Source organism: Manis pentadactyla, chromosome 16 (assembly GCF_030020395.1).
Source record: "Manis pentadactyla isolate mManPen7 chromosome 16, mManPen7.hap1, whole genome shotgun sequence".
Lineage (NCBI taxonomy): Eukaryota > Metazoa > Chordata > Mammalia > Pholidota > Manidae > Manis > Manis pentadactyla.
The window spans coordinates 30,971,390-30,999,130 of record NC_080034.1 but is presented as its reverse complement, the minus strand read 5'-3'; the positions used below and the strand labels follow the sequence as shown (position 1 = coordinate 30,999,130).

Below are 27,741 nucleotides of genomic sequence, written 5' to 3'. Positions count from 1 at the left end.
CAAGTATAGGAAACAAAGGTGCAGTCACCAGCAAACAGGCTAGAACCTGGGCTATCAGGAGCAGTTAAGTTCCCACAGAGAAGCTGATAGCCACTGACTTCAGATATCCTGGCCTCCAGCCCACTCTGATTGGAAAGATGCTCACACTTACTGATAAAGAAAAGAAAAAGTCTTGAAACCAGCTCTTTTGGAACTAATGCCTCCAAGATCATTAGGCCCATACCTTGCCCTGCCACCCTAACATATATAACACGTTAGAGACAAAAAGTCCATAGTAACTAGACCAACCATGTAATTGCACATAGTTGGAAACCGGTCCTGAAGAGGTGACATGCCTGAACCCCAACCTCCTAATTGCCAACAGCTTTTTTTTCCCCTCTAGACCCAAGCTAGAACCAGACACAGGCTGGTCTAACCGCATTTAGTAGTCGTAGGGAGATGCAGGCGAAAACCTAAAAAAGATACTATCTCCTGGTTGCCTATCCCCCACCCCGTCCAAACCGGCCTGCTGACAGATCCTGGTCCCGACAGCCTGTTTCCGACTCTAATGTTCCATCCCGGATAGTACTTTAGCCTGTTAGGCAGATATACCAAGGAAAAAAGGAAGGAGGTACAAAACCACTGATGGGTTCCTGGGATAAAACCTTTAACCTGCCGCCTTCCAGGAGGAAGGGGCGCGTCTCCGAGGAAACAGACCCAGAGGATACACGGCGCTAACGCTGTACCCTCACCCACACAATCTTGTTCAGCAACTTGGGGACAGCAACCCTGGTCCCGGGCCTCCTCCCCATTATAGTCCAGGCTCCGAGAACCCTTCATGACCCCAAGCCCCGTCCCACAAAATCCCTTGTAGTCGTACCAAGTCACTCCCATGGTGACGGGCCAGGAGGATGGCAGGCAACAGGCAAAACGCAGTGCTCTCTAGCCGCCCACACTAAGTGAAGCCCTCTAAGGCAAGTTTCGTTGAGGGACGTACTCCGGAAATGACGTGATGACAGAGCGCCCAGTCAGCATGTTCACACGGGGCAGAGGCGTGTCTAGGCGCCCCTTCGGTGGCGCCTCCAATGACGTCACTGACCTACCCTAGTTGGCCGGCGTGCAGCTCGGGAAATCCCTGTTTGGCCGGGCACCCAGGGCCTACAGCCATGACTAGGAAAGCGTGGTTTGGACTTCCACCACTTAAAGAAGCCAACGTTCAATACGATGAGTTTACTCGGGGGTCCAGTTCCAGGCCCCGTGAGCCCTTTCTGGGGATGGGGCGGTGCTGACAGCGTTCCTGGCCTCCGAACGCTGGGGGGCGCTGTGATCTCCGTGTGACCTTTTGGGCGTTCATTGCGCAAGCGCGCTCAGGGTTTTTTTGGGTTTTTTTTGTTTTTTGTTTTTTTTTTCATCTCCGTCCGCACGTGTGAACTTTCCTGGCAACGTTTTCGAAAAAAAATGCCCAAATTCAAGGCGGCCCGCGGAGCCGGGAGTCGGGGAAAACATGCGCCCCTGGCCGAGCAGATCCTGGCTGGGGACGCGGTGCGGGCAGGGGCCCGGGAAAAGCGACGGGGTCGCGGAACTGGAGAAGAGGAGGAAGAGTACGTGGGGCCCCGGCTGACCCGACGGATTTTACTGCAAGCGCGACAGCAGCAGGAGGAACTCGAGGCCGAACACGGGACTGGGAACAGGCCCGCGGCTCCGCGAGGGCGAACCACGCGGCTAGGTGAGCGGCGGGCGTGGGTGCGAGGGCGAGGGAGTGGAGACTGAAAGGTGCTCGGCAGGTGAATAGCTCGGGATTTTTAAAAAGGGGGTCCATATTACACCCTTGTAAAGGGAATGGAGTGGGAGACCCACCCCTGGGGCGGATTTAGGGTGGTCAGAGCCCTCCATGCCCATTCCTAGTTGTAGGCACTCATTTCTAGACACCCCCGAAGTTAGGCCAACACGAAGCGATTGCTCCCGTCATTGAGTCCTCCTAGCATTTATTCATTTCTTCTAAAAATACTTATGAGATGTCTACATGCTTATTGTGCCAGGAATTCACGATTTTTGGTTAAAGAGATAAATAAAATAGGTAAAAGCCTGACTTCAGGATCTTACACTCTAGCCCAGAAGAGAGACAACTAAATAGACAATTAGAATAATACATTCCATGATGTATAGTTCTTGTGGTAACACTAGCGTTAGTCTTGGGGGTCAGCCTGCCCAGATTGCACATTTGTGCTGAGACCTGACAATTGAGTGGGGAATACTCTGAGCAGAACGAACAATATTGTTTAGAGGCCAAAAAGGGAGATTAAGTAAAAGATGGCCAAGATTTTCATATTAGAGTGGGAATGGAGTATTGACCTACGAGTTGCATCATCCATTTCTCAGATCTCATCTTTCATTTGTCCTGAGAGCAAAGTTTGACACAATTGAACACTGGCTTCCTGGCTTCAGTATCATTACTGGGCTTCTAAGACATCACATTCCTGTTTCACTGCTTCCTCACTTCTCAGTATCCTTTGCCGGCTCCTCTTTTGTCCCCAGCTTCTTATCATTGAAGTGCCCCCAGGGAGCTCTTCACTTCTCTGGTGCTGTCGTCAGTTTCATGGTTTAAATACCATCTATTTGGTGACTGCTCCCAGGTCATATTTTAGCTCTGATTTCTTCTATGAAACCCAGATTCTTATTCAGCTACCTATTTGGCATTTCCAATTTGAAGTCTAATAGACATCTCAAATTTACCATATCCAAAACAGAAATTCTACTTGACCAAACCTTCTTCTCCCAATATCTTCCTCATCTGTTAATAGCATGGTTTCCTTCCATTTGCTCAAGACAGAAACCTTGGACTCCTCTCTTTCTCACTCCACATGATTCGTTAGGAGATCCTCTGGACTCTCCCTTCAAAATATATCCAGACTCAGGCCACTTTTCACCACCTTGTTCAAAGCACCAAGATCTTTCACCTGGATCATTGCAGTAGCTTACTAATCAGTGTCCCACACCCCCTGCAGTCCATTCTCAGCTCAGCAGCTAAAGGAGTAGTGCCAATATGATGGCCCCACTGCCAGTGTGACCTCTTCTCCACTTCACCCTTTGCCCTCTTCATCCTCATAGGCTTCATTATTCCTTAAGTGTGGCAGTTTCAGGCCTTTGCCCTGGTTGTTTCTCTGCCCTTGTACACTTGTAGGCTTTACTCCTTGGATTCTTCACCTTCTCAGAGAGACCTACCGTGACCACTCCATTAAAAACTGCCACACTCTCACCTGTCCCCCCACTTCCATCTTCTCTCCTCTGCCCTTTCTCTTTTTTCTTGGCATTTCTCTTTTAAGCTAATGTATATTTGCTTATTGTCTGACTCCCTCGTTACAATGTAAGTTCTTTTAAGGGCCGAAGGTTTTGTTTCTGGTGTTTGCTAATACATTTTCAGCACTCACATATAGTAGGCACTCAGTGTTTGCTGAATGAATGGATTAATGAATGATAGTGAGGCAGATAGGAGACAGTTCTACAAGACTTGGAGGCTGTGCCCGGGATTTAAAACTGTGCTAAAGACAATGGGAAACTATTGAAGAATATGGAGACAGTACTGGTCAGGGGTTGCTAATTAATCCAGACACTAGATGACTGAGGATCTGGGCTTGGACAGGGCTGTCAAGGATTTGAGAGTAATTCTGTTCAGTAGAGTCGAATAGGACTTGGTAATTGGTTGGGTGTTAGGGGTGATGGCAGGTAATGAGGCAGGCATGCCTCCCAGGTTCTGGCTTAGCATTGGGCGGATGGGTGCCATTACTTAGTTGTTCAACACAGTAGGATAGACCTAGGAGGAAAGAGAGTGAGTTGGATTGATGACAGGTGAAGTTTGAAGTGCCTGTGGGTCATCTAAACACCACTGTTAGAGGAGGCAGCTGGAGTCAGGGTCTGGGGTGAAGGGAGATCCACCTTCAAGTACAGATTTGGGAGTTAGCATGTGGAGACCAAATGTCTGGGCCCCCTCCCTCCCCTTACTTAGTTTTTATCACACACTGACTCTTTTTTTAACAGCCTGTTCATATGTAGCATTTTATCTCTTCACTTGGATTATTAGATCCCTTTCAGATGCCTAGCCAGCTGTAGCCTTCCAATAGTCAGTTATTCAAAGTTTGGTCCATTGAGATCTGAACTCCATTTCCTGGCTTCAAGGCCCTTCATAGTCTGGCTTCATTACCCATCTAGCCGTGTTTCTTGCTCCTGCCTAACAGACACTCTTAGAACCAGGCCCTGTTGCCAGTATTGTTACCCATTTCTGGAACAGGCTCCTCCAACCCCCAGACAGCCTAACCATCCTCTGTACTCCATTTTCTAAGTGCTTGGTAATTACCATCTCCACCCCTCATTGGGCATATAATCAATCCTTACCCTGTATGTAGAATAGAGGTGAAGACTGCATATTCTAGGCCCAGACTACCTGCTTTAGGCAAATTACTTTGCTGTGCTTCAGCATCCCCATCTGAAACTGGAGATAATAATATACCTATTTCTTGGAGTTATGAGGGTATTGTGTTTAGAACAGTTCCTGCTACATAACTATAGTGTATTAACGTTGTATTTATTGGCATCATTATCTCATTGGTTCATATGTGCACATTCTGTTTCTCAAGATTGTGAGCCTTGAGGACATGAAGGTAGTATGTACACCATCTGTTTGCACGCATCTGTACCTACTACAAGCACATATGAGGCCTGTATCATACATGATGGCTAAAATCACATTGACTTCTAAATCCCTCACCTATTGCTTTCCTTGCTCATCCATTTCATCTCCCCTCTTCTAGGTCCCGGAGTGCCACAGGATGGATCAGATGATGAGGATGAGGAGTGGCCCACCCTGGAGAAGGCTGCCACGATGACAGGGGTGGGCCACCATGCAGAGGTTATTGTAGACCCTGAGGACGAGCATGCCATTGAGATGTTCATGAACAAGAACCCTCCTGCCAGGTAGGGCTGGCAGGGCCTGAGATTTGGGAGAGCAGGTCTGGGTAGCAACTGTTCACAGGGAAGCATATGCCCTGGCAGAATTTTGATTCCCTACCTTTGGGAAGAGCGTGAGCATTGCTAGTTGTGGGGCACCACCTTGACAAAATTGGCCTGTCCTCAAAGGACCAATCTGAGTGAGAGTGACCCAGACTCAAAATAACCTTTCCCTGCTTTGTCTCCCTGTTCCGGAACTGCCTGGATTGCCTGGGGAGACATCTACAGGGTCTTTGTATATCCCTGGGGAGATCATCCGATTGCATTTGGTCTTGATATGTTCTGTTTTCATAGTGGTCAGCTCATTTCCTTGGCCAGATCTCTTTCATACCCTAAGCCTCATTTTATCCAGGGTGTTTCAGCCTCAGTGCTGTCAGCATTTTGGGCTGGATAATTCTCTTTTGTGGAGGCTGCCCTGGGCATTGCAGGATGTTTAGTGGCATTTCTGACCTCTACCCACTAGATACCAGCAGTGACCTTTCCCCAGGTTGTTAAAACCAAAAATGTCTCCACAGAATGTCAGGTGTCCCAAGTTTGCCCCCAGTTAGAACCAGTAACTTTTTTCTCATCTGTAATAAATGCTAGCTCCAAAACACTCAAGCATTTACATTGCTCTAGGCAAGCTCCTGAGCCCATGGAATTTGGCCCAGGGGACAGGAGGCTAGGATAAGGGCCCCCAACTGGTTCATTCTGACCCAGTGATATTAACCTGATACTGTGCTCGGTTCTTGAGGTTGTTTTGGGTCAGTGCGTCTCTCATTGCTGATGGCACTGTGACAATACAGGCCAAGAGTAAGTCCTGTGGTAGCTTATGTGAGACCACAAAGTGAAGCAGTGAGCCCCTCTCCTGCACTGAGGCCCAGCAGCTGACACAGGTGTCACGGGTGTGCTGGTACTTGCGTGCTTGTCCCACCAGAGCACCTCTCGGGTTCTCACTCAGCGCCTTATAACTGCTTTTGAACAGAGGAGTATGACAGGCTCAGCAGAGGGCTTTGCAGCTTGCGGGAGAAGCTATGGGGACTCCTGACAGAGACAGGAGTCGAGTCCTGTCTTGAGAAATGACAGCTGGCCTCTTCAGAAAGCAGGCCTGACCCTAGATGGATTGAGCAGTCAGGGGCACATTGTTGTGTGGTACCGTACCTGAACTTCAAAACCTGAAAGACCAGGGTTTGACTCTTTTCCCCTAATTAAGAGCTGTGAGGCCTGGGGTGAGTTACCAGACTCTCTGACTGTCAGTTCCCGAGTCTGAAGGTGGCGAATACCACCACCTCACAGAGGCACTGCAAGGACAGATGTGATAACATTGGGAATGTCCCACACTCAGTGCCTCGCACTGAGAAGGCCCTCAGAAAACAGGCCATTTTAAATACCCTTTAGCATCTTCTAAAGGCACCTTTAATATGCCAAAGCCCAATGTAGTGATAATTCTGAATTCATACAGTGAGCTTGTTTGATATACTGTTTAAGGAGGCTGAGAAAAATATCATGAGTCTTAGAAATATTTCCATAAGTTTTGATAAAGTGGGGGAAAGTTTGTGCCATCATCTCTGCCCAATGATCCCAGCTACTTGAAATCTGTATCAAGATGTGTTTGGCACTGGAGAGGTCAGACTGGAATTTTTTTATTGGAAAGCCCTCAATGTATCACCAGCATATGATGGTCATATTTGTGATAGGCAACACTTCCTCAGCACTTGCTATGTACTAATAGTTCTAAGTAACATCTGTGCATTGATGTGTTTAATCCATGTGTTAACTTTGTGAGGTAGGTACAATCACTATCCTTATTTTACAGGTGAGGAAATTGACGCATAGAAGGGCATAGTAACATGCCCAAGGTCACACAGGGAGTGGAAAAGCCAGGGGTGGAAGCTAGGCAGACTGAGTTCAGAGTGCTCGTACTAACCCACACGTGACGGTCAGCTTTGTCCTCAGCTGAACTGAATGGTTTTCAGGGCCTTTGCACTCTGCAGCAACTCTGTGGTGGGTGGGTGGCCCCTGAAGGGGACTGAGCCCACACAGCCTGGCAAGATCACAGGTTTATTGGTGCTCACAAGGGACCGTGGGGAGGCTGAAGCTTCCTGGGCTGTGAACACAGCCCCCCCCTCACCCTCCTCTTCCCTGTGCACCTCCCCTACTCCTAGGCGCACCCTGGCTGACATCATCATGGAGAAGCTGACTGAGAAGCAGACCGAAGTTGAGACAGTCATGTCAGAGGTGTCAGGCTTCCCTGTGTCCCAGCTGGACCCCCGGGTCCTGGAGGTCTACAGAGGGGTCCGGGAGGTAAGGGCTGAGAGGGGAGCCATGTTTACCTATTACAGACATGACCAAGCAGTACCCTCTCAGGGGCTATGGGCTCCCCCCAAGGCTTTGGGTGCCCATCTCTCACACAAATAAGGCATAGTGGTGCGCAGTCACTTAACCATTTAAGAGGCAGTGTGTGGGTTCAGAGTCCTTCTCTGTCACTTAGTGATCTGGTGCTTTGGGTAGGTTACTTAACTCTCTAGTTTCAGTTTCCCCATCTGGAAAATGAGGATGATAATAGCCTCTCCTTGCAGGGTTGTTGTGAGGATTGAGTTAACATATGACAAGCACCTGATACAGCAAGCAGTATGCACGGTAATGGCCATGACGATTTTACTCCCTTGTCCCCAGGTGTTATCCAAGTACCGCAGTGGGAAGCTGCCCAAAGCATTTAAGGTCATCCCCGCACTCTCCAACTGGGAGCAAATCCTCTATGTCACAGAGCCAGAGGCCTGGACTGCAGCTGCTATGTACCAAGCCACAAGGTAGAGCTGATGGCGGGAGGGCTGGGCCTGGAAGCACGAGCCTCGCCTGCCTTTGCCACGACACTCCAGCGTTGCCCCAGAGCTCTCCTGTGCTTCTGCCTGTCGTCATACTCCCAGCTTTGCCTTTTTCATGTTTGGGGGCCAGGACCCTGTTGAGAATGTCCTGTGATGAGAGTCTAGGGCAGAGGCTTGTAACTAGTAGGATATACAACCCTGGTGTGTTCGCCTCAGCAGCGTGGGGCTCCCCAAGGAGGCGAGGTTCCTCGTGACAGCAGGTAGAGAGGGCTGTGATGGCGAGAGGAAGGGGAGTAGCTGAGAGCTCTGGCTCTCCCGGAGACAGTGTCTACCCTGTTGGGGGTATCTTATAGCCCCTTCACTTCCCTCTCTAAACTGACTTGGGTGCTCACTTCTAGACACCCCTCATTTCTCCTGCATGTCCCATCCAAAGTGATATTTGCAGGGCCAACCCAAACTCAAGTGACCTGTGATTTTTTGCCCCCCAAAACCAGGATTTTTGCGTCTAACCTGAAGGAACGTATGGCCCAGCGCTTCTACAATCTTGTCCTGCTCCCACGGGTGCGAGATGACATTGCTGAATACAAACGCCTCAATTTCCACCTCTACATGGCCCTCAAGAAGGCCCTGTTCAAGCCTGGAGCCTGGTTTAAAGGTGGGAACCCAGGAGGCACTTAAAAAGGAAGAGTTGGGAGCTCCTGCAGGTGAAAGCTGTGAGCCTGATTTGGGATGGCTGTCTCTGGGGCTGGCGGGGTGGTGGCGGGGGTGGGGAGGAGGTGCTTCCTGCTATAGCTCCTTTCTCACCCTGGGCTCAAAGTGACGGCTCCTCTTGACTCTCCCCAGGCATCCTGATTCCACTGTGCGAGTCAGGCACCTGTACCCTCCGGGAAGCCATCATCGTGGGGAGCATCATCACCAAATGCTCCATCCCTGTGTTGCATTCCAGGTAGTGTTGGTTGGGGGGAGGACAGCTGGTCAGTGGTTATCCAGATGGTGGAATCCCAGGACTTGGAGAGGGATGGGAGAAGAGGGGGAAGGAGCTAAGAATAGCCCTGAGTTTGTGGCTTGTTTAAGCCAGTGGGTATTTCATTACTCCCACCAGTAATGTACGTTTCACAACAACAGGGTCCCAGTGCCTGGCACATGATAGGTGCTTAGTAGTTGAATGACTGAATGAATAGGAACATGGGAAGAGTATGTTAGGAATGGAGATCCCGAGACGTTTGGACATACTCCAGTCAGGTACTGAGACAAGCAGCCTGGGCCAGACATAAGGATTTGGGATGAATCAGCTGAAAGCTGGTAACTGGACTCAAGAGAGTACAAAATTAGGTAGGTGGGAAGGTGGGAAGGTGGGAAGGTGGGAAGGCCTGAGATGGCCCCCTTAGGAATGCCACAGCGAGGCACAGACGAGAAGGAAAGGGAGAAGTATAATCTTCAACATTCCCCCCATCCCCCTCCACTAGTGCAGCCATGTTGAAAATTGCTGAGATGGAATACAGCGGTGCCAGCAGCATCTTCCTGCGACTGCTCCTGGATAAGAAGTATGCGCTGCCCTACAGGGTGCTGGACGCCTTGGTCTTCCACTTCCTGGGGTTCCGCACGGAGAAGCGAGAACTGCCTGTGCTCTGGCACCAGTGCCTCCTGACTCTGGTCCAGCGCTACAAGGCAGACCTAGCCACAGATCAGAAAGAGGCCCTCCTGGAGCTGCTCCGCCTGCAGCCGCACCCACAGCTGTCCCCCGAGATCAGGCGTGAGCTTCAGAGCGCAGTCCCCCGAGATGTGGAAGATGTTCCTGTCACCATGGAGTGAGGACACAGCCTCTTGTCCTGGTCTGAGGTGCATGGAAGGACACTGGGGTCCCTGTTGGTGACGAGAGGTGACACTGAGCTTTTACAGCTGAAGACCCAGTCAGGACAGTGAGAGGTCACAGGCATCTGTGGTTCCCTGGCCCCTGACTGGGAAGACTGAGGGTCTGGCTTGCTCCCTTTCCCATTCTAGGCCTTTGTTCCCACTCAGTCCCGAGACTGACTTCAGATCCCACAGGCCAGCCTTCCTGGTCCCCAGCTGGGGCTTGAATAGGTATTCCCCTCGGTCTGTTGTGTCATGTCACTGGGATTTGGATAAAAACAAAGGCAGGTATTTACTGAAATTCTGTGTTTTGATGTGACCAGTGGAGAGCTTTCTGCTTTTTCTTTTCAGCTGGAGGTGGGGGTTACTCTTCCCCTTTCCTGTCTAGGAGTGATTCTTATACCCAGTATCCACAGGAGTCCCCCTTATTCTACAAGTTACTTTCTCCAGGCTGTACCCACCCTGTTTGCCCCTCTGCCTTCCTTTGACATGGGTCACTTTGGGAGACTGCCAGCAACCAGGTCTTGTCTCAGATGGAATTGCTAAAGGAGAGAGCCCTTAGAGGGAAGTGTAGATTCAGAGGCAGGAAGGGTCAGAGTAAGGTCGGGCCCAGGCATGATTAGATCTGGGGTCACTACCAGACAGGTTCACTTCCTAACCTTGACTAATGAAAGCTTCAGACCAGGGGTTGGCAAACTAGGGTCATATGTCCATTTTCTTATGGCTCATGAATTAATAGTGTTTTTATAACTTTAAATGGTTTGGAAAAAATTAGTATTTTGTGATAGGTGAGAATTATACAAAATTCAAATCTGTCTGTAAATAAAATTTTGTGGGGACAGCCATGCCCCTCCTTACTTTCTATAGCTGCTTTTATGTTGCAGCAGCAGGGTTGCATGCAATACTGCTGGAACCCTTACTGTTTGCTTTTAGAAGTGTGAATTTGTTCTGACCCAGTTACTACATTTGGGGATTTGATCATAAAGCAAATTTTATGTTTATATGTAGTTTTGTTGTTGAGAAGCACTAGAAGAAAGCAGAAAACTAAGCTGAGCCAAGCCAGATAATACATATTCTTGAACCGTGTATACCTCAAATATGCATATACCTCAAACATGCTTATGCCTTAACCAGGCTTATGCCTCAGACGTACCTCACCTCACCTTGTGGGTGGGGAGCATCCCCACATCTCATGTCTCAGCTCACCCTCCACATCCTTCTGACTTCTTTTTCCACAAGCAAACCTCAGGTTTTTTTCAAGACAACTGCCATATTTGTTATAGTGTTGATGTGTTTAACAATTATGTAAAAGCTCTACTATCCACTTTCCTCTTTTCTTTTTTTAAATGTTAAGTTTTTGAATATTGAGCCTCCAAACCCCTTTTTTCCCATAAGCCCTGTGGTTTTTATTGCGCAATTTTGCATGGTGCAGTCATTTTTGGAACATGCACGTCCCATTATAAAACAGAACTGACTATATCTGGATCTGAGACCAAATGGCCCACAAAACCTAAAATGTTTATGCTCTGGCCCTTTATAGAAATAGTTGGATGACCCCTGCTTGACACCACTAATTCCCACCCTCCTTACCTCATGCATTCAGATATGTATGGGCTTTTACCCATACCACCATCCCATCCAAGAAACCAAAGCCAATTTTATTCCAGAATCTTTATTAAAGTAGCATGATGGTCCCGGGCCACCAGCCTGGACCTTGTGGCCTTAGGAAAGGCCTGTGTTAACAGGGCTTGTTGCCTCCCTCTCCAGACGGGGTTTGGGCACCTCCAGGTCATCCCTGCTTCATCCCCCACTGGATGATGGAGCAGAGGGCCTAAGGGAGAGGAGGGCATGGCCCCACCCCAGGCTGTAGCAGCTCCTTGGCCACAAAGATCCTCTAACCAGTAGCAGGGGGAAGGGATGCAGCAACCTCCAGGGTTACCACCTCTTGTGGGGTAGATGGGCCCCACCACACCCTCTTACAGTTGTATTCAAAGCAATAAATTAAAACAACCTCTTCCTTCAGCACTAACCCCCCTCAATCACACAGGAGAAGCTGAGCGGAAAGCAAAGCAAGGAATTGGTTGGTTCTTGCCCCTCTGACAGAGGCCTGGGCCCCTCCCTCTAGGAATAACTGTGAGCACAGATTATGCAGGGACTTCCAAAATGTGCTGAGAGGTGCTGTCCAGACTATTTCCCCTCACACGTATCAGAATATCTGAACTGTCCTCAGAAAGACCCCAATCCAAATGCAGTAATTCTAGAAGGTGCAACACCTTTTCAAGGCACTGGGGCATTTTGGCAGTTGAGAACATGAGAGCCCCAGATATGGCGGGGAGCCTCAAAAAGGAATGCTGGCACATATATTTTACCTACTTGAATTTCAGTCCTGACCAGCTTGGCCTACACCCAGTTAGAACTGGGAGGAGCCGAGCTGGTCAGATGCAGGAAGAAAGAGAAGCCTGACTAGCCACTCAAACCTGGCTGGCCAGGCCCCTTAGTGCACACTGAAGGGACAGGTAGGACCTGACCCCTCTGGCCTTTCGAGGGGTGGATAGGAAGGAGCCCCCTCGGGCTTCAGATGTGGCGCGGTTCATTTCTGCAGGCAGGGAAAGGGGTGGCAGTGTCCCCTCCTCTGCTGTCAGTGGCCACGCGAGGGGGCCTCTCCGGGGCTACAGGTGGATGGCTGTGACATCTGTGGGAGTGCTGGTCTGGCTGGGCCCCTGGCTGCTGGAGCCCCTGGGAGCTTTGGGCCCTGGGCTGGGGGAGGTGTGGGCAGCTTCCCTGAGGCTCTCCCTGAGCGCAGCTTCAATCTGCTCCTGACAGGCCCGCAGGCAGTCCTGGGAACATGGGGGAACAGTGAGAGGGGCTTGCTGGGTGGAGTAGAAGGAGGACGTCCCCTTTAGGACCAAAGGTCCACTTCCCTCCCCCCACAGCATCTGGAAGCAGGTGCAGGGGAAGGACTCCTCCCAGCACACGGGGAAGTCTGGGGAGGTTAGGCCACAGCCCAGCCCCGGGAATCCGCCTTCAATTCTAAGAAACTGGCAAGAGGATGTGGCAAGAGGGTGTGAGAGCAGCCCTGCATCTGACACCAAGCCCCACTCCCACTCCTGCACATCTGACAAGACAAGGGTGCTCAGGGGCAGTGCCCTTCAGCCCACCCGAGACACTTGATCTCCAGACCAAGGCAGGAAAGAACACCACAGAGGCCCCAAGGGTGGGGCACCTGACACCAGGAGTCAAGACTAGGTTAGGGACGGACACCTCCCCCTGCTGGAGGCGCAGGGAACAGTGCTGCCTCCTGGATTAGCAGGCTGCCGCCCAGCTGCCCAGCACTCACCACCTCAGTGCCTGTGATCCCTGCCAGCAGCTCTGTGAGCTCGTCCCCAGATGTGGAGCATGCACCCAGGCCTTGCACTGCAGCCCCGATGCTGCCCGTAGCAATCATGGATGGCGGGTACATGGCAAAGGTGTAATCTTGGAAAGAGGGAGAGGGAACCATGAGGCAAGGAGGGCAGCCAGCAGGGACTTCCTATTCCTCAGAAAGTGTCAGGCAGCATGAACAGAGCAGGAGGCATACTGGGAAACCCCAGCAGTAAGTGGGTAAGACAGTGGCAAGGGAGAGAGACAGGCAAGGGCCTCTTTCCTAGAGGATCAAGGTAACAGCAAACCCATAGGTCAGGTCCAGGGTGGCCCATAAGCGATCCTGGTCAGGGGGCAGAGAGGAAGCCTCTCTCTCCTTGATGTGGAAACAAACCTAGGGTGAACCTGGGTTCTGCCACCAACTTAATCACTGAAACCTTGGGCAGCCTCAGTATCCCCACCTCCATACTGAGGGTCTCTTAAGATCCCATCCAGCAATGATTCTGTTTGCTACTTTCCTGTATTGAGAATGGGGCTCAGAGGGGATATAATTTTCATAAATTTTGTGCTGAGTATAAACCAGAATCTCTAGTTGCCTCTCACCCTTCCAAATCTTCTGACTTTCCTTATGTAGCAAAAATATGTGTAAAGCTCTTACCTGTAGCACAGAGGGCCAAAAAGGTCTGGGCATGCTTTTTGACTAGGGCCTGTCGGTCATGGGGCAAAGAGAGCCGGTGCAGAATCAGGGCCAGGAAATCATGGGCAATCACAGCAGCCAGATCCCACTTGAGCTTCCCGAGGACCAGAACCTCCCAGTCCTGGAGATGGGGGAAGAGGGGTGGGGTCAGTGGCTGGAGGTAAGGGGAAGGAGTAAAACAGAAGTCTCCTGGGGAAGGTAGCCCATCAAACTTGAAGGTCAAGACCCCAGTACTGCTTCTAGGTTTAGGGACTGGCTCTGTGGAAGAAGGGGCTCAGGGCAGGGAAGAGCTGAGAGCATTTGCTAGGAGCATCCATTAATCGATGATTTACTAGATGCCAGAGCTAAATGCTTTACACAACTGTCTCTCCGATCCTGTTTGGTCATCTTTCAGGGGCTAACAATCCAGGCCTTCTCCTGTCTCTGGAGGGCTCTCAGCACTTTTCCAGCCAGGGTTGAAAGAAAAGACTGCAGCAGCAGGTACCACCAGCATCACCATGAACTTGGGGCTCCTCTGGATAAAGCAGAGAGACTCCATAATCCCAAGGGTTTGTGAAAAGGGACATCACCACTAGCCTCTCCAATTCTGCATCTCAGCCAAGTCCACACCTCTTGAAGAAACCGGAATGAGCATGAGGCCACACCTCCTGTGACACAGCCACTGAACCAACCCAGGTTCCTCAAAGAGGAGGTTACCCAACCCAACCCACATCCCCTTGGTGGGACTTCAGGGGTGGGTCCTGAGATATGGTGCCCTACTGCATCCCCTTTAGCCAGAACCCATAGTGCCTAGGGCCATTTGAGTCTCAGGAAGAGACGGTGGAAGCCAAGCCTGATGGGATGGGTACAAATGATCCCTGAGGGACCAAACCTCTACCTGTCCAAGGCTATGTCCTGGATGGAGGCTGGGAGCCCCACCCCAATCTATGTGTCTGGGGCTCCTATCATTGGCCCCATTTTTGAGTTGCACACATGAGGATTTCTTCATTGTTTTATCTCAGGAAGGAACTCATGGGTTTGACCCTTTACTGAGGCAGAAATGGCAACCCCACCCAGCCTCTTCCAGGCCTCTAGTCACAGCTGTCCCTTTCCTGGCCCCTGCCTAGGTGGCATCCTCCCAAATCAGCACGACCCCACAGACAACAAACAGCCTGGCCTGGAGCCAGAAAAAGTTGGGCAGAGAAGATAACATTCTACTCCCTGCACTTCTCACAGTGGTCAAACTCATAGCTCAGAAGTAATCAGAAAGCACCTAGCTCTAAGGGAACACCTGAAAGGCAACATGGAGTGGGGTACTCCCTGTGGGGAAGCATGGGGTCCTTTGTGAGGGAAGGCAGACACCTTCCCATGGATCCGGGCAATGCCTGAGCTCGGCAGAGAATACAGCTCTGGGAGCAGTTATCGGCAGTGGCTAGTAGCTCCCATCACGAGACCCTCGCCTTTTAGGCCATCTGAGCTCACTAGAAGAGCCAGATCCTCCTCATCCCCTCAGTGCCAAGCTGAGGCAGTGCCCTTCTGTCCTTCTCTGGGCCTCAATCTCTGCTGCACACGGTTTGGACTGACTGGAGTTCTCTGAGGTTCCTTCCAACTCTGACCTTCTAGGAAGTCATCTGTGCACTCCACCCCCAGCTCAGTCAGCAGTGGGGGAAGAGCACTTTTGGCCTTTTCTGAAAAACTCCCCTCACACAACGGCACACAAACCATCCCAAGCTCTTCACAAAACGGAAGTCCCCTTATACCTTCCAGTCCAAACCTCCCCAAAAACATCTTGCTCACTGGCCCTGGAAACCAGCTCCACCTTCAGACTTGCCAAAAACTACCAGATTCATCACAAAGAGCTGTGGGGCCTCCCGGATTCCCAGCTCTGGCCTCCTACTCCCATCTCTGAGAGCTACTTGGCAGGAAGAGGAATCCTGTTCCTCGACCAGCAGTCGGGGGCCCCAGTACCCTGGCTTCCTGGCCAGCCAATCACAGCAGCCTGCATGCTGCCCTCCTCCCCGGGAGATGGGGCCCAGAGACTCCTCTCAGGGTCAGGAGAAGACTTGGCTGCTGTACAGCAAGGTGGAGGAAGGTGCCAGCTCACCCACCTCTCCCTCCAGCCCCCAGGAGATGATCTGCGTGCCCTGAAGTTTAACCTCTTCCAGATCCAAGCAGCCCCTCACGTCCTCTACAGGCTCAGTGGGGAAGGAGAAGGGTGACTCTTCTGCCCTGCCTCGGGAAGAGCCAGGCCCAAGTTCCCAGCAAGAGGCCCAGGGAGCCACTTCCCAAACCACAGCAGCTCCCACAGGGTTATGAAAGACCTTGGTCAGAGTGGGTGGGCCAGGGGAGGGGGCATCATTATCACATCGGAAGCAGCTGCAGTTTGGCTAGTCCGTCGCTCAGCTCTGGCTTTTGGCTAAGGGGGGAAAGGGAGAGATGATTCCACCAGGCCCAAAGCAGCTGCTCAAGTTCCTCAGAATGAGGACAGGGACTGGAGAATTAGGAAGAAGCTGTCTCTTCTGGGATATAAGGTGAAGGAAAGAAGGTGAGATGAAACTCCTTGGCCCTTCCTTAGAGCAATCAGGGCCCGACTTTAATCTGCTCTGGGAGGCTTTTCAATCAAAGTCCACACTGGGATAAAGACTCAACCAAGGCAGCCCCCCTCCCCCACACGAAGCACATTCCACTCCCCCACTCCAGTGGGGGTGTGCAGGCATGTCCCGCTGCCAATAAATAACTCATGGTGGCTGTGTAAACCCAGAGGCAAAGTACTAGTGAGGGTAGACATGCAGTTTGACTTGTTGCTATCTAGGGGAAAGACCAGGAAGGAGTGGCACCCCCTGGAGGTCAGGAGAAGGGGATTTAGTTAAGGCCGGCAGCTCAGGCCTAGGTTTGAAGCCACCCTGACCATCACAACGCACTGCCCCATCTTTTGTCCAAAATAGCCTCTGCTACCCTCCGAGGGGTAGAAAGCCTCTGAAGTCTTAGATTTCCTTTTCCTGGTAAGTGGGAGGTAGTAGTACATTTTGGGGTGGGGAGAATTATGCACGCACCCGCAGCTGGCGGGGAGAGACAGAGTGGTCCGTGTAGATGCACAGTTTTTCGATGGTCAGGGGCGTAGTCTCCCGCAGCTTGGAGGCCAGCAGCATGCAGACCGCACCCAGGAGCTGCAACTGCGCCTTGCGGGTGGGGACGCAGGACAGGTAGCGATCCAGGTAGTTCATGGCCAGGGGAAAGACTTCCTCCTCACAGCGCTGCTCCTCACACACCTGGGGGAGGGCGCACAAGTCAAGGCTGGGGCAGGGGCACGGGAAACGTAGCAGCCTAAAGGAGGGAGGGGTCGCTGAAAGGAAGTGGAATGCGGAGCAAAAATGGGACAGGGGTAAGAGCACTTACAATGGCAAGGACTAATACCGAGGAGGATGCGCCTTCCCCAAGGTGACGCCCCCCATTTCCTCTGCGTTGTCTCCTTCACCCTCCCCAGGGCGGGAAGGGGGGAGGTGAGGGGGAAGGCCAGAGATTCCCTTCCTTGGGGATTCCAAACTGAGACTGCCCTCCCCCCACGGGGGTCCGGGAGAGTCACCCACGATAGCCAGAGAACAGGGACCTTACCCCCATTACCACCACCCACTGCACACACCCAAAGGGAAGGGAGGAGACTCCAGCCGCTGCCTCCCGCACTTTTCATTTTCCTGACTGCCGGAACAGCGCGCGCACCACCCCCACCGTTTTCCCCGCCAGAACCCCGCGACAGACACAGGAACCGGCTGCGGGGCGGGGGCGGGGGCGGCCGAGCCCAGGTTTTTCCAGGCGCGCTCTCCGGAGAGGATCGGGCGGGGGAGGGAAGCAGGAGACGCGGAGAGAAGCTAGAGGAGAGAGGGTGGCCCTTGTCCCGCTTTCCCAGTCCGAAGAGAGGGTTAGTTAGGATGCCAAACGACTGGCAGTCAGAGTCAGGGTTGGGGAAGGGGAAGGGAAAGGGACGCCACGGAGGCAGGCGGCTGGCTAGGGTGTCCGAGCGAAAGGCCAGGCCTCGGGGGTCTGGGGCCCCTAAGCATCCTGCTGATTGTTGTTAGGACCAGATGTCCCGACAGGGCGGCCCCGTAATGTCCGGAGCCGGGGGCACAGGGGCAACGGGGGAAGGGACACCCGTCCGGCGATACCTCCAGCATCCAGTACGCCAGCATCTTCCGCATGTGCGGCTTGATCTCCCTTTGCACACACTGGAAGTAGGAGGCGCGCGGCACGTAGCGCTCCTCCAGACGGAGCAAGCTCTGCAGGACACGCTGGTCCCCCAGCAGTCGTGGGTCCGGGCCAGCCCGGGGCGCGTGCCGGGTGCCCTCGCAGCACAGCAGCTCCATACTCGGGCAGCGCACGGGCAGGGCGGGAGTGAGGGTTCACGAGCCAGAGCTCAGGCGGCGGGCCGGAGAGCGCTGGGCGCGGGTCTGGTGCTGGCGCTGGCACTGCGCGGCGGAGCCCCAGCCCGCCCGCGCCGGCGCGCGCGCCGCTTCCCTGACAGGCGCCCCGCCCCTCGCGACGATGTAGCAACCGGGAATGCTCGAACGTCGCTACGCTGGGAGGGGCGGGGCCTCAGGGCCCGGACGGAAAGGGCTGGCGGGCGCTCCCCGGCTCGGGCGGACGCATTGGTCGGCGCCGCGCGGGCAGCCGGCTTCCGGGCTCTCCGGGCCCTTCTGGTTGCCCTGGGAGAGAAGTTTCTCGAGGCGGGCCTTTTCCCCACCAGCGAGCCCTCTCATTTTGTTTCTCTAACTCTAGCGGCCCGGGAATGAGCTTTTCTCCAAAGATAATACATTCATTCGTCAAACCCTGTTTCACCCGCTGCTTGCTCTGGCGACTGTAAATCTTAATAGCTAGTTCTAGTGAACACTGTTCTGAGCACTTCCCGTGTAGTAATTTACTAAATCCTCATGGAAATCCCACGAGTTTAGGTGTACTCATTTTGGAGATGAGGCAACTGAAGCCCAGTAACTACAACAATCACATGGTGTAGCCTGTGGCAGAGCTAGGATTGGGAAGCAGAAGGCTGGTTCCAGACTCTGTGCTCTACACCTTCGCTACTTCAACTCTGATCCCCTGCCCAGCAACCTGGGCCTCGCCTGAGTTGGGAAGAAATGCAGACTCACCGGCCCACCCTTGACCGGCTGGATCAAAATCTGCATTTAAACAAGGTCCGAGGTGATCCAATACGCGTTAAAGAGCAGGGCTGATCCAAATCAGTATATTAACAGAAATGCAACAGGGCAGAAAGGCCACGGATTCAAGGCCTTACCTGGTCATTAAGTTGGCTGTGTGGCCTTGCACAAGCCCTTGAATCAGCCTTAGTTTCTGTTTGAGGAAAACGTGGATGGAGAAAAGATCCTCTCTGAAGGAGTTTGTTGCCCAGACTATAAAATCTTCCAGTTTTCATTTCTTCTACCTCCTAAGCCTTGGGTTACCTTGTAGTTTCCCCAACGCTTGGATTTCACATGACCAGGAGACTGATCACAGACTAGTAACATTCCAAATGGGAGGAGGCCTTGGGGAATCATCTCTGCCTCTCCTGGGGTCCTCCTGAGGGAGGAGCCACTAAGGAAGTGAGTTATAGATATATAATATATTATATATATATATTATATATATATATATATATAATATATATATATATAAAACATATATATATATGACACTTATGTAAGAGGCAAGTTCAATGCTAAGCATTTTCTCAATGAATTGTTCTTTTTTAACATAGATTTTATTGTTTGCATGTCAGGGAAATATTCACTTGCACTGTAGAAAACTTTACAGGTAAGACACAAAAAAAGGAAATAATTACTTGCAATTTCACTATCCAGATATAACCCTTTAAAATGTCAGTGTTTATTCTTCTAAAATTGTTCTGTGAATAAACATTTTTGTCAAAATAAAACCATTGCAAACTTTCATAAGCTGTTTTTTTCTCTAAGAAATATACTGTAAATGCTTTTCCATGTCATTAGATATTCAACATTATTTTTAATGGCTACATAGTATGTCCTTGGACTACATAATATGTCCTAGGACTACACAGTATGTTCTATGTAGTATTATAGTATGTCATAAAGTACATAATTTATTTTACCAAACCTGTATTGTTGGAAAATTAAGTTGTTTATAGTTCTGCCCTATTAGAAATTTAGAAACAATACTGTAAAATATTTTTGTGCTAATATGTGCACACTCATTATTTCTAGAAGTGAATTAATTTCTAGAAGTAGAATTTCTCAATCTCAGGTTATCAAACATTCTAATGCTTTTGATACAGTACTTATTACCAAATTTCCCTGCTGAAAGGTGAAACCAATCTAATGAACAAACATGAGATACCTGTTGATTTTTAAAAACTCTACCAACTGGGGAGATTAAAAATGGTTTATTAGTAATAAGTATATTTTTTAAATCCAAGAGCTGTTGTGTAGATGTGAATGTGTGCGATGTGCCTTGTCTGATCTCATAAGTCCTTTATTCCTATCTTCAAAAACAGAAACATGAAGTTTCTTTATCTAATTAATCATTGCATCGTACTTTTTCATTACAGAGAACAATAAATGTAAAATGATAAAGATTCGGTATGAAATTATGGGGAGGCAAAGACATTGAAGTGCAAAAGGCTTTTAGAGCATAGGAGTACTAAAAAATATAGTTTCTGAAGTACATAACCAGAAAGCAGTTCTGTCCTGTAAGAAGGTGTTTCTTTGCCTTCAGAATTACTGAGTGGGAATATTCAGGTAAGATTATATATCTTTGATGAGTAAATCATTATTTTCAAAATGTTTTCCAGTTTTATTGAGACATAATTGACATATACATCAATTATATTAGTTTAAGGTATACAACATAATGATTTGATATGTATATGTTGCAAAATGATCACCATCCATCATCTCACATAGTTACAGGTTTGTTTCTTGTGATGAGAACTTGTAAGATCTACTCTCTTGGCAGCTTTCAAATACACAATAGCATATTGTTAACTACAGTCACCATGCTGTAAATCACATCCCCAGAACTTATTTTATCTTATAACTAAATGTTTGTATCTTTTGACTACCTTCAGCATTTCTCCCACTCCCCCACCACCACCTCTGACAGCCACCAATCTGTTCTGTTTCTGTAAGTTGTTTTCTTAGATTCCACATATGAGTGAAATCATACAGTATTTGCTTTTCTCTGGCTGACTTCTTTCACTTAGCATAATGCCCTCAAAGTCTATATATTGCAACAAATGGTAACAAATGGCAGGATTTCCTTCTTTCTTTTCTTCTTTTAATGGCTGAAAAACATTTCATTGCATATATACATATATATATGACTGTATACATATATATGTGTGTGTGTGTGTATATATGCCATATTTTTATGAAGAAAGAAAACTGGAAATGTGAAAAGTGGCTTATTACTAAATAAATGAAAAATAACCTTTTTCACTTTTTTTCTTTGTCATATGTTTAACAATTTTTTTTAGTGCATTGTTTGCCTTTCATTTTTGGTTCATGGTAGATTTCTCTTCTGTTAACAAATAAAAGGTTTTCATTTTTATGTAGCCTTACCTACTGATATTTTCTTTAATGATTTCTATCTTTGAATAATGCCTTCCCATCCTAAAGTTATACAAGTACCAGACGAAAATGTAGGAAATATTTATAGATGATTTTTTTATCAGCCAGGGAGCTTGTTGGAAATGCAGACAGACTCCTTGGCCCTGCCTCAGGGTTTTCATTCTTCCTCTCTGTGGTAAGGCCCAAAAAATCTGCATTTTCAGGTTCGTACTATAAAAGTTGGTTTTGTTTTTTTAATGTGTAGATTGTTACTTTTTTTTCAGTGTATCATATTATTCAGTGTATCATATTAAGTGGGGCTCTGGTCTTATTTTTGCCAAATTAGCACACAGAATGTCCCATGGCACTGATTTAACAGTATGTTCTCTATTTTACTCACTTCTCTGTTGTAAGTACCCCTGAGCCTGGTTCTTTTGTCTTAGATGACGCCTTATTTGGGTCCTTCATTGTCAAAGACTTTCACTGGGAACTGGCTGTCAGAATTCCTGCTGCTTTTGCCTAAGCAAAATCACCTGGTCTTTACCCCAATATCAGACACAAAGGTGCTTAAAAAAAGATACGAAAAGCTCATTTAGTCTGAAATAACATAGTTCTCCACTTCTACAGAAAACGGGCCTTCACTTACAGCAAGAGGCATGTAAATTAGATAGCAGGGAAAACTCCAGTTAGACAATGATATGGGAAGGAGGAAGGAGTAACAATCTTCTCTGCAGACCTCTAAAAACATGACAGGACCTCTCATGGCCCTCCCCATCTCCTCAAATCCCCTCTCCCATCACTGGTCAGCCTATTAGCCTCTCTGCTCAGTTTATTTACTCTTCCTTCCAGTTCCAGCACAGGTCCAACCTCCTGCAGGAAGCCTTCCTGGAATAATCTAGCTGAAGAAAGCAACCCTCTGGCCTCCAAACTCCTGAAGTTCCTACTGCACATGCCTGGCTGGTTCTGGACCTACTCTCTCTCTCTCTAGCCAGGGTGTGAGTTCCTAGAATCCACATGTATTAAGATCTAATGTGCCACACACTGGGCAGGGTATTTATAATCTACCATCTCACCCTCTAAGAATTATTTTCTGATGAGAAAACTGAGGTATGGTGGAATTAAATAACCTACTAAAGGTTTATTTAGCATCTCCCAAACTGTCCTTTTTAATGCTATATTGTATTAAATAATCTCATTTTCACATCAACCTATGAGCAATATACTGTTATCCTCCCTGTCCCCTACCCCCCACAAACTTATTGATAAATAAACAAACAAGCAGAGTGGCTAAATAATTTGCCCAAGGTCACATAGGTCACATAGCTAGTAAGTGGTTAAAGGCAGGATTCAACCCAGGCAGTCTGGCTGTTGAGTCCATGCTCTTAACTACTTCATTCTACTGCCTCTTGGGCTGTTCCATGAGCCTGTATTGACTTATTAGCATTGACTGATTGAGGAAGGGCACAGAGCCTGCCCAGTCCTGGAAGCTGGGGGTGAACCTGCTAAGGGAGCTCCTGGTGAGCAGGGCGTTTCCAGGGTTACATCTGCCTCACCCCCAGCTGGGACTGCCATGCCCAGAGCCAAGTCACCCTGGACCTTCAGGGCCAAGGAGCTGGTCAGCTACAAGCCAGCTGTCCCCCAAGGAGGCAGGTGAGCCCAACACAGGGCCAGGGCAGAAGAGTTCCTTGAAGATTGGCTGATTTGCCTGGGAACCTCACCAATCACCTCCAGCTCAAAGGTATAGGGGCTCCCCTTGTTTTGTTTTGTTTTGTTTTGGTATCATTAATATACGATCACATGAGCAACATTGTGGTTACTAGATTCCCCCCATTATCAAGTCCCCACCACATACCCCATTACAGTCACTGTCCATCAGCGTAGTAAGATGCTGTAGAGTCACTACTTGTCTTCTCTGTGCTGTACTGCCTTCCCCGTGCCCCCTTGTTTTTTATTAAAATAAAAAATAAATAAATAAAGCAATGACCAGGGCCAGAACTGGGGAGGAGTTTCTGCCCAGGTGCATTCAATTAGGAAAAGTTACTCAATGAAATGGCACATTAGAGGAGGGGTGGGAATGGAATGTCACAGTCTAGCTGAAAAGCCCCGAGGAGGAAGGAGGCCATGCTTTCTCCTTCCTCCCACTCCTCCTCCTCTTCATCACTGAAATCAATGTTCCATCTGAGAACTGAGGGGGGGAAACAAGGTGAAGGGTGAGCCCATCACCCCGCGGTCTGCATTCTATGGCTCAGTCACCTTTAGACCCATTGAGATGACAGGCAAGGCAGCTGTGGGTCTGGGGAAAGGCCCTGGAGTCAGGCTGCTTGAACTTAAAGCTGGGCTCCATGCCTTACAACTTCAGGGGAGTTACTGGAACCTCTCAGTCTGTTTCCTCTTGTGCCCAGTGAGGATAATAATAATAACAGTTTTATCCCACAGAGGGGTACTAAAGACTAAATGGGCACAAAACCTGCCGTGTGTGCCTGGTGCATAGCGAGCATTCAAAGATAGTTTCTACTGCTGCTGTCATTATTGTTCTCTCTTTCAAGAAGGCCCTTTCTGCTATGGATGTGCACCCAGCACCCCTCAGAGAAAAGCAAAAGTTTGAGGGGCAGAAACCGTCCTATAGCAAACTTAGATGATCCAGCTCAGGATGTTAAGCGGGTGGTCAGCAGGGTGGTGGTAAACACCGCAGGGCCCGGGGCCCATCACCCTGCCACTCTGCACTCCCCCACTTGGGCAAGTGAACTGCCTCTCTGTGCCTCAGTTTCCTTTTCCGAATAAAGGGATGATTGGAGTATCTCCCAAGTGGCTGTGAGGATGAAATGGGCTCATTTGGGTAAAACACACAGAACAATCCCTGTTCCATGGTGAGCCATTAAAAAAAAATTGTGATTGTGGTACTTAAAAGCACAAACGTTTTTATGTATTTGGACCATTTATGAAGATAAATGTAATGCAATGGATGTGGAGGCCTAGAAAATAAAAAATGCCAGGCATTACTTGAATGGTGGTGAAGATTTGGCAAATTCTTGCTTCAGAAAGGGTGTTCCAGCATACTAAAAGTGGCCTGATGTACCATTATTGGATTTCCTGATTTTCTGAGAATTGGGGAGAACTATATGAATACCGTTTCACCCAACTTTTTACTTTGAAATATTTCAAACCTGTAGGAAACCTGCAAGAATCAGAGGGCGAACACTAACATACCCTTCACCTAAATTGATGCATGTTTTGTTGAAACATTTGAGACCTAATTACAGATATCATGACTCCTCATCCCCAAACATTTTAGTCCAGGTCTCCTAAGAATGCAACAGTCTCCCACACAACCACAAAACCATGATCACAAACTAGAAAACTTACACTAACACAACACCATCAACACAGTTCCCCAGGCATTCCAGTAATATCCTGTTATAGCTCTTTTCCTTCTCAACCCAAGATCCGATCAAGGACCAGGTTTTCATTGTTACCCTAACTCTTTAATCTCCTTTTACTCCAGAACAGTTCCTAACCCTTAAAAAAAAGTCTTTGATAACATTGATCTATTTGAAAGCCAATTGTTTTACATAGTGTGCTCCAATGTCAGACTGTTTTCTCCTGATTAGATAAAGATTAAATAAATGATGTATCCAAATGTATATTTTCTAGCAGAAAAAAAATCAAGCATTAAACCAAACTGAACGTTATTTTGATTCTTCTTTAAGGATTCAGGAGACACTTCAGGGCTTACAGTATTCCAGGTCACTATTTTCCATGTGTTGTACCATATTTCAAATCAGTAATTTCACAAGTTTTTAAGACTTAAAAGTTAACTGAGGATAACTCTTCCAGTGTATATAATACCTAATTTATAAGCTAGGTCCATCCTTGCTCCTCTAATACATTAGGTACATTCTAGAACATATTAAGAACTTTTAAAGAGTGAGAAATAAATGCATAGAATAGAAATTTTCACATTTTCTTCCACTCTGCAGTGGAATATCCTACACCCAGAATTTGCCATTACTGGTCCATCCAGCTTCCAAGACAGGTTTCACTATTGATCAAGAAACCTCCCCACCAAGCCTAGATGGGCCTTAAAAATCTCAACAGCACGCCAGGCAGTGCCACCAAGTTAGAGCTGGCACATAAGTACACCTGTTCTTGCTTCTGTTTTACACAGGAGGCTGCCTTCTCAGCAACCCCACCTGGGTGTCCAATAGGCACCTTTAAAACTTAACTTCTCCAAAACTGAGATCCTAATCTTTCCCCCAACCAACCTGCTCCTCCCACAGGCTTCCCCCTTTCAGCAAATGGCAACTCCATCCTTCCAACTGCTCAGACCGAAATACTTGGTGCCACTCTTGACTCCTCTCTTTCAAATCCCACATCTATCCATCACCAGAGTATAGAGACTCTACTTTCAAAATAACTTCAGAATCTACCCTCTTTTCTTTTCCTCCTCTGCTAACTCCCTGGTCCAAACTCAGTTCTTCCTTGTCCTTACTGGTCTCCCACATCCAACCATTACCCATTTCAGGTTTGACTCTATGTCCACAATACACCTGCAATCCTTTCTTCAAGTTTCCACTGCTAGCCCCTGGCACGACTGCATCACCTGGACTACAGTGGCAGCCTCCTGATGGGTATCTCGGACCCACCCTTGCTCCCTCCAGTGTAGTCTCAACCCAGCAGCCCCCTAGTGGATCTCCATGTCACTCCTGGTGATTGCCAAAGTCCCTGTGATGCCCACAAGACCCTGCAGGATCCACACTGCCTACCATTTCTCACTACGCTCTCACTCACTTTACTCTGGCCACATTGGTCTCCTCGTTGTTCCTGGAACACACCAGGCATCCATGGTGCCTTTATATTTGCTGTTCCATCTACCTGGAATGTTCTGCCCCCAATATCCACCTGGCCCACTCCCTTACTTCCTTAAGTTTTAGCTCAAGTCACATTCCTCACCTCACCTCTCCTGGCATCTGCCCCACCCCAGTCCTACCTAGGCCTTTGCACCTCTCTCTTCTGTTTACCACTAATCACTACTATACTGTATACTTACATATTCAATATATAGTTTGTTCCCACACCACTCACCAAAACAGAGTGGTGTCTGGTTCATTGTAGGTGTTCAAAACATCTTTTTTGAATGAATAAATGAATGTTGGACATTAAGAAAAACACCAGCACAAGCCATAGGATAAATGGCAACTCATTTGTGTAAGGGGCCCAGCGGGGAGGGGTGGGCCTGGGCATAGTGGACAGCACATGTCCCACCCCAAGCCAGGAGGTGCCGATCAGCTCCAGCCTTTTGCTACACCATGGTAATGAGTGTTGCCATACTTTCCCTTTGTTTCCAAGGCACACATAATGTCTATGGACAGGATCTGGGGGCAGGGAGCAGTTGGCAGCCTCTGGCACATAAATTGCTGTGAAATGAACCCTCAGGTACTGGCCTGAACCTGCCAAGTTGCTCCTTACCATAAAATGAGAATACAACCCACTTATTTGCACACTTGATTTTCCTCCCTCTTTCTGACTGCCCGGATTCTGTCCAAATGAGGCTTTCTTGTCCTGAGATTTCTTACTCTGAGATTTCTGTTCCACAGCTAAGGATGAGGTGAGCATACAGGCCTCAGGTGTGGATGGGCAATCTGCTAGAGTAAAACCCTAGCAAAGACAGATATGTCTTTAGGCTCTCAGCTGGGAAGCAAGGAAGCCAGCATTCTTCATTCTAGGCTCCAGATAGCCCAGGCTTCGGTTTGACATCATGATTAAGTAAAGTGGGCTCTAGAGTTAGACTGAAATCCAGCCCTGCCATTTGCCAGCTGTGTGATCTTGAGCAGGTTACTTAACTTCTCTGTCCTAGGCCACTCATCTGCAAACTGTGGATAGTAATAGCACTTAACGTCACTGGGCGAGTGCAAGGGTTAGCATGGGAAAAGCATTTTGACCAGGCTCATAGTAAGTGTCAATAAAGGCACCTGTCTGTAATCATTACCAAACCATATTTATCAAGTGCCTTTCCTGCCTCAGGCCTCCAGCAGCTTTAGGACGTCCTGAAAAATACCGGACACCAGTCAAACAGGAGAAGGCTCATTTTAAGAGCCTCATGTCTACAGTGGATGACTCTGATGATCTAGCATCATGGAAAACTCATGAGAGGGCATTAAGACAGAAGACTTTTGCCTGGGTATTTGTAACACCCACCAGAAGTAGGCAGGGTGGCTATGTGATGGGAAGGGTAGGCTGCACTGGGAGTGGTGGTGGTTGGTGGTCCTGGTCTGCTGATTTCCATGAGACAGCCTTTGGTGGAGTAAGTGGGGCACAGGAAGGGAGAGGCAGGGAGGGGTGTATCCCAACTGTGGGGCAGGTACCCATGGTAGCACACCAGATAATTTTTAAGTAATAATAATAATAATAGATTGCACTTGCTAAGACTTGTTCTTAGCCAGGCACTGAGAACTTTACCACATTTGTTCTCTGAGGTATAGGTGCTGTTATTATCTTCCTATTA

The 27,741-nt window shown here is 48.8% G+C and overlaps 3 protein-coding genes across 7 annotated transcripts in view; 1 reads left to right on the top strand and 2 right to left on the bottom strand.

Moving 5' to 3' along the window:
• The window catches only part of MED20 (mediator complex subunit 20), a 101,323-nt gene that overhangs the window by 14,558 nt on the left and 59,024 nt on the right, over positions 1-27,741 (bottom strand). For 2 of the 3 annotated variants that reach the window (XR_008994346.1, XM_036927624.2), the window contains exon 1: positions 860-999. The exons of the other annotated variant lie outside the window; for it this stretch is intronic. Coding sequence is in view for 1 of the 2 variants with exons in the window: in XM_036927624.2 (XP_036783519.1) it covers positions 860-873 (14 nt within the window). In the remaining variant the exon portion in view is untranslated. Of the gene's footprint in view, positions 1-859; positions 1,000-27,741 lie in introns of those variants that run through there. 3 annotated transcript variants of the gene reach the window in all.
• On the top strand, positions 1,137-10,493 carry BYSL (bystin like). Its single transcript, XM_036927601.2, has 7 exons — positions 1,137-1,705; positions 4,785-4,947; positions 7,125-7,263; positions 7,636-7,769; positions 8,279-8,439; positions 8,628-8,730; positions 9,251-10,493. Exons 1-7 carry the CDS (start codon positions 1,438-1,440, stop codon positions 9,594-9,596), a joined length of 1,314 nt encoding a protein of 437 aa, XP_036783496.1. The 5' UTR covers positions 1,137-1,437; the 3' UTR covers positions 9,597-10,493.
• CCND3 (cyclin D3) overlaps positions 11,292-27,741 on the bottom strand; it is a 76,671-nt gene continuing 60,221 nt past the window's right edge. For 2 of the 3 annotated variants that reach the window (XM_036927611.2, XM_036927610.2), the window contains exons 2-5: positions 16,725-16,940; positions 13,654-13,813; positions 12,973-13,109; positions 11,292-12,472 (exon numbers count right to left, since the gene is read on the bottom strand). In XM_036927611.2, the coding sequence (XP_036783506.1) occupies positions 12,305-12,472; positions 12,973-13,109; positions 13,654-13,813; positions 16,725-16,895 (636 nt within the window). In that variant the 5' untranslated portion in view covers positions 16,896-16,940 and the 3' untranslated portion in view covers positions 11,292-12,304. Of the gene's footprint in view, positions 12,473-12,972; positions 13,110-13,653; positions 13,814-16,724; positions 16,941-17,831; positions 18,183-27,741 lie in introns of those variants that run through there. The other variant, XM_036927608.2, reaches the window with a different exon arrangement.

What these genes read in the sequence shown, in the direction of transcription:
- BYSL (XM_036927601.2), top strand. Translation starts at nt 1,438, where the DNA reads ATGCCCAAATTCAAGGCGGCCCGCGGAGCCGGGAGTCGGGGAAAACAT. An exon ending in TCTACAGAGGGGTCCGGGAG is followed by an intron (nt 7,264 to 7,635) that starts GTAAGGGCTGAG and finishes CCTTGTCCCCAG; the next exon opens with GTGTTATCCAAGTACCGCAG. An exon ending in GCTATGTACCAAGCCACAAG is followed by an intron (nt 7,770 to 8,278) that starts GTAGAGCTGATG and finishes CCCCAAAACCAG; the next exon opens with GATTTTTGCGTCTAACCTGA.